General features: G+C 45.1%; 1 protein-coding gene across 2 annotated transcripts in view; it reads left to right on the top strand.

The window, feature by feature from the left end:
• Nucleotides 1–2,388: 2,388 nt before the first annotated feature.
• The window catches only part of LOC142579462 (ran GTPase-activating protein 1-like), a 42,897-nt gene continuing 41,482 nt past the window's right edge, over nucleotides 2,389–3,803 (top strand). The window contains exons 1-3 of one of the 2 annotated variants that reach the window (XM_075689655.1): nucleotides 2,389–2,599; nucleotides 2,689–2,850; nucleotides 3,144–3,271. In XM_075689655.1, coding sequence (XP_075545770.1) covers nucleotides 2,736–2,850; nucleotides 3,144–3,271 — 243 coding nt within the window. In that variant the 5' untranslated portion in view covers nucleotides 2,389–2,599; nucleotides 2,689–2,735. The remainder of the gene's footprint in view (nucleotides 2,600–2,688; nucleotides 2,851–3,143; nucleotides 3,272–3,803) is intronic. The other variant, XM_075689654.1, reaches the window with a different exon arrangement.

The raw sequence follows: 3,803 nt of genomic DNA, 5'->3' as shown, positions 1-3,803 counted from the left end.
AATGGAAAACCACGGCGATGCCAGAGATGCGGTGTCCAATCCCCATTCCCCCCCCCCCCAGTCTATGACGTATTTCCGGCTCTCAAAATCGCGTCCGGCGCGTTCAACCAGTAAAAGCATAGCCCTAAAGATTCGCAGTTGAAATACAGAGAACGCCACTCTACGCTTTTAAAGAAGATTACACCCTTTGGCTCCTTTGGCTCGTATCCATGCCACACAACGATAATCTACATCAGTGTCTTGTCCGCATTTCCTTTCTTTAACGCTGTGAGCCCGGTACTTCCAAGTCACGAACGGCATGCGTATTACCAGCATGACAGAACCATAAAATATGAGGTCTCCTCGATTTGGCTGCACTTTCTGCACTAGTTCAGGGAGTGCAGCACTCTAGCACTCGATTTGCCAGTGCAGCTAGCGCCACCTGCACTTCGGCACTCGATTTGACGTCGTGCTGCACGAGTTCATGTACACTTCGGCACTAGATTCTCCTCAAGTTCTTTTCTCGTGCACGTAGTGCAAGGCTTTTGATAGCAGACGACACATGCGCCTCCGTGGCCATGAGGGTGTTGGTAGAAGGCATCGACGGCGCCTGTTATTGGTAACGCAGCACGGACGCCAGTTTTCTTCAGGATGTGTACGCAGCATCTTGTTAAGGGCGCTTTCCGGGTTCAGCTGCTGCTAAGTGCACTGAAGGCCGGGATTTTTCATCAGGTCACAGTCGTTTGCATTAAATTTCACGAGCTTACCGCTACCTCGACGTTAAAAACCACATCGGTCAGTCGTTTGAAACGTTGTGCCATATATGATTCAGAAATGTGTGGAAACCGCGCTCGGTCATGCTTTCTGAATAATGATGCCGAAGTTGAACTAATTTCTAGGTACTAATACATAAATTCTTTCCACAGGACCAAAAAGGCCATTGCACACACGTTTTTAAGCTATCGCCACACACCAACAAAAGAAAAGCCACAGCCGCCCAGTCGCAGCAGACGAAGGCCTGTACGTTCTTGCACTTTTGTCCTCGATTTGACCGCTGCACTGAGAGCGCTAGTGTCGCGCTACGCTTACACTTGAAGAACTGGCTCTGCACTGGCACGACACTTTTCTGAACTAGTGCAAAAAGTGCAGCCAAATCGAGGAGACCTATGGACAGAGCAGCCTCAACAGGAAAGCAAAGAGCGCATCGTTTTCAAGAAAGGAAACAGAAGCAAGACATTGCAAATGACAACTCTCGTTCTGTGGCACATATACACCCCGAAGGGTGTACATTTGTTGTACATGCACTCTAAAAAAAATTTGCACCCTTTGGGTGTATCTCTGCCACACAAAGATAATCCTCATCTGTCTTGCCCGCATTTCCTTTCTTTAACGCGGTGAGCCCGGTACTTTCCAGTAACGAACGGCATGCGCGTTATCAGTATGACATACAAACTCTATGAAGCATTCCCGGCAGAAAATGAGCGGGCGCGGCGTTTTCAAAAAAAGGAAACGCAAGCAAGGCAGATGACGGTTATCGTTGTGTGGCAGAGGTACACCCCAACGGGTGCAAACTTTTTTTTAGAGTGTAGGAAACGTAGATTTGGACACCAATTCGCTAGTAAAAACAAGGCATGATCGTTGGCCATAATTTATGAAAACACAATATAATAATTTACTAGGTTGTATTTTGTCATAGAATTCATTGAGATGAAAGCAGTAGAGCTTTGTTACAAATCTCCAAGGCCATGCAGTTACGAGCCTCCATGCGACCTTGCATTCACGAAGAAAGAAAAAAAATGGTCCCAGTACAAATCTGCGGTGCAGTTAGTACAGTACAGTACAAAAAAAAAAACAATATACACTCTAAGTGCCCCTTCTGCCACACAGCGATAATCGCCATCTGCCTTGATGCGTTTCTTTTCTTTAACGCTGTGAACCCGGTACTTTCCAGTAACGAACGGCACCCGCGTTCTCAGCATGATAGCATTGCCGACAGGAAATGCTGTCATGCTGATAACGCGCGTGCCGTTCGTTGCTGGAAAGTACCGGGCTCGCAGCGTTAAAGAAAGGAAACGCATCAAGGCAGATGACGATTATGCTATCATGCTGATAACGCGCGTGCCGTTCGTTACTGGAAAGTACCGGGCTCGCAGCGTTAAAGAAAGGAAGCGCATCAAGGCAGATGACGATTATCGTTGTGTGGCAGAAGGGGCACTTAGAGTGTAGTGCACGTTCATGTAATAGAAAGCAAGAAAGTTGTAACTTATAGTATAGTTATTGCCGAGTGTGACAGTACAAATAAATTGGATACTATGACAACGTCCGCTAGTTCGAGCTGTGTAACGCTAGCTGTTTTTCTGAATCAAAGAATTTGCTTTTAACATCTGTCCACATGTAGCCGGTAGCCATCATCCAGTCACGCTTGCGGCTCATTGCCCGCGTTTGCCTGTGCGCAGCGACGGTCTCTGGTTTCTGCGGTTCCGACCATCCTGCCGTTACAGTACCGCTAATTTAGACCGGTACAGTTGTATTAAAGTAATAATAATATTGTGGAGGCACAGGGCCATCTGTTCAGTGAAGTTGCCTCGCTTGCTATTGGCTCTCAGCAGCTGCTAATCCGGTATGAGAAACGGTGGAAGGAAAGCCTGTGAGGCACATGTCTTGTTCGTGGGTTGTGTTTATTAACTGTTTACGCTCCCGTTCTTGCAGTGTCGAGTCCGAAGCTGAGTGGATTGCCACATTTGTTTACAAGCATAATGGCTGGCGGTGATGTGAAGCAGCTGGCGGACCAGCTCCTTTCTACGTCTATCACTGATTCGAAAGAAGTTAGTTTCAAAGATAAAGCCTTGAAATTGGACACCGAAAAGCATGGTAAAGACACATTTTTATATTGTTTGTGAACATTGACTACTATTATCTGCTCGCTGGGTGTGTGGGAGATTAAGCTTTTATTTTATTGCTGTTGGTCGCACTCAAGCAGGGTGTTGATGGCACTATCGCAACTTGAGAACAAGAGCCAGCCTTGCTTACAGATGATCGTTATACACCGCATTACAATGATGAGCACTAGATGCTATTTCGACGGCTTGTCTCTCGATTTGTTTTTTTTTTTTCAGTCAGTGTGTGAAATTTTACCACGTCGTTTTCTCTTTATGGCCTTGTAGCGAGCATTGTTGTGGAAGCAATATCTCGCTGTCCGAAGTTGGAAATGCTGTGTCTGGAGGGCAACACACTCGGTGTCGATGCTGCAAAGGCAATTGGGAAAGCATTGGAATCCTGTCCAAAGCTAAAGGTACTGTATCTGAAAGGGGTATGCCAACAAGCTTGTGGTTCGTTCGGTTTCCCTTTACTGATCGAACATACCCGTTATCGAGGATTTGCCGAGAGTCTAATGGAATTAGAAAAACATATTTTCCTATGGCTCTGATTTACTCTTTTATTTTTCAAAAACCAGTAACAGCTAGTAAATACGTTTTGAAATTTACCATGCTTACTGTAAGCTTCACTGAAATAAAACACTTCTTTATTTACAGTTGTCGCATTGTGCATGTTCCTTGTATTAGCCACCCAGTAATACAAGTTGTGGAGCAAGTAGCGCATAATAAGGAATGTATTATTTGTACATAATTGTTCTTTATAACCTGTAGTCTATTATGAATCAATTTATTATAAATCCATTTCAAAAATAGAGAAGATAACCAAACAGGGTGAATCCAGACTTTCCACTGTTGAAAGTTAGTGCTTTTCCTCTTTGGTTCTCTTTTGCTACGTGTGACTTTGGGGGTAGCTGCTCTACAATGCTTTCCAAACAGACGCAGTAGTCA

Source organism: Dermacentor variabilis, chromosome 4 (assembly GCF_050947875.1).
Source record: "Dermacentor variabilis isolate Ectoservices chromosome 4, ASM5094787v1, whole genome shotgun sequence".
Lineage (NCBI taxonomy): Eukaryota > Metazoa > Arthropoda > Arachnida > Ixodida > Ixodidae > Dermacentor > Dermacentor variabilis.
The sequence above is the reverse complement of the archived record's forward strand: the minus strand, read 5'-3'. Positions and strand labels throughout refer to the sequence as shown.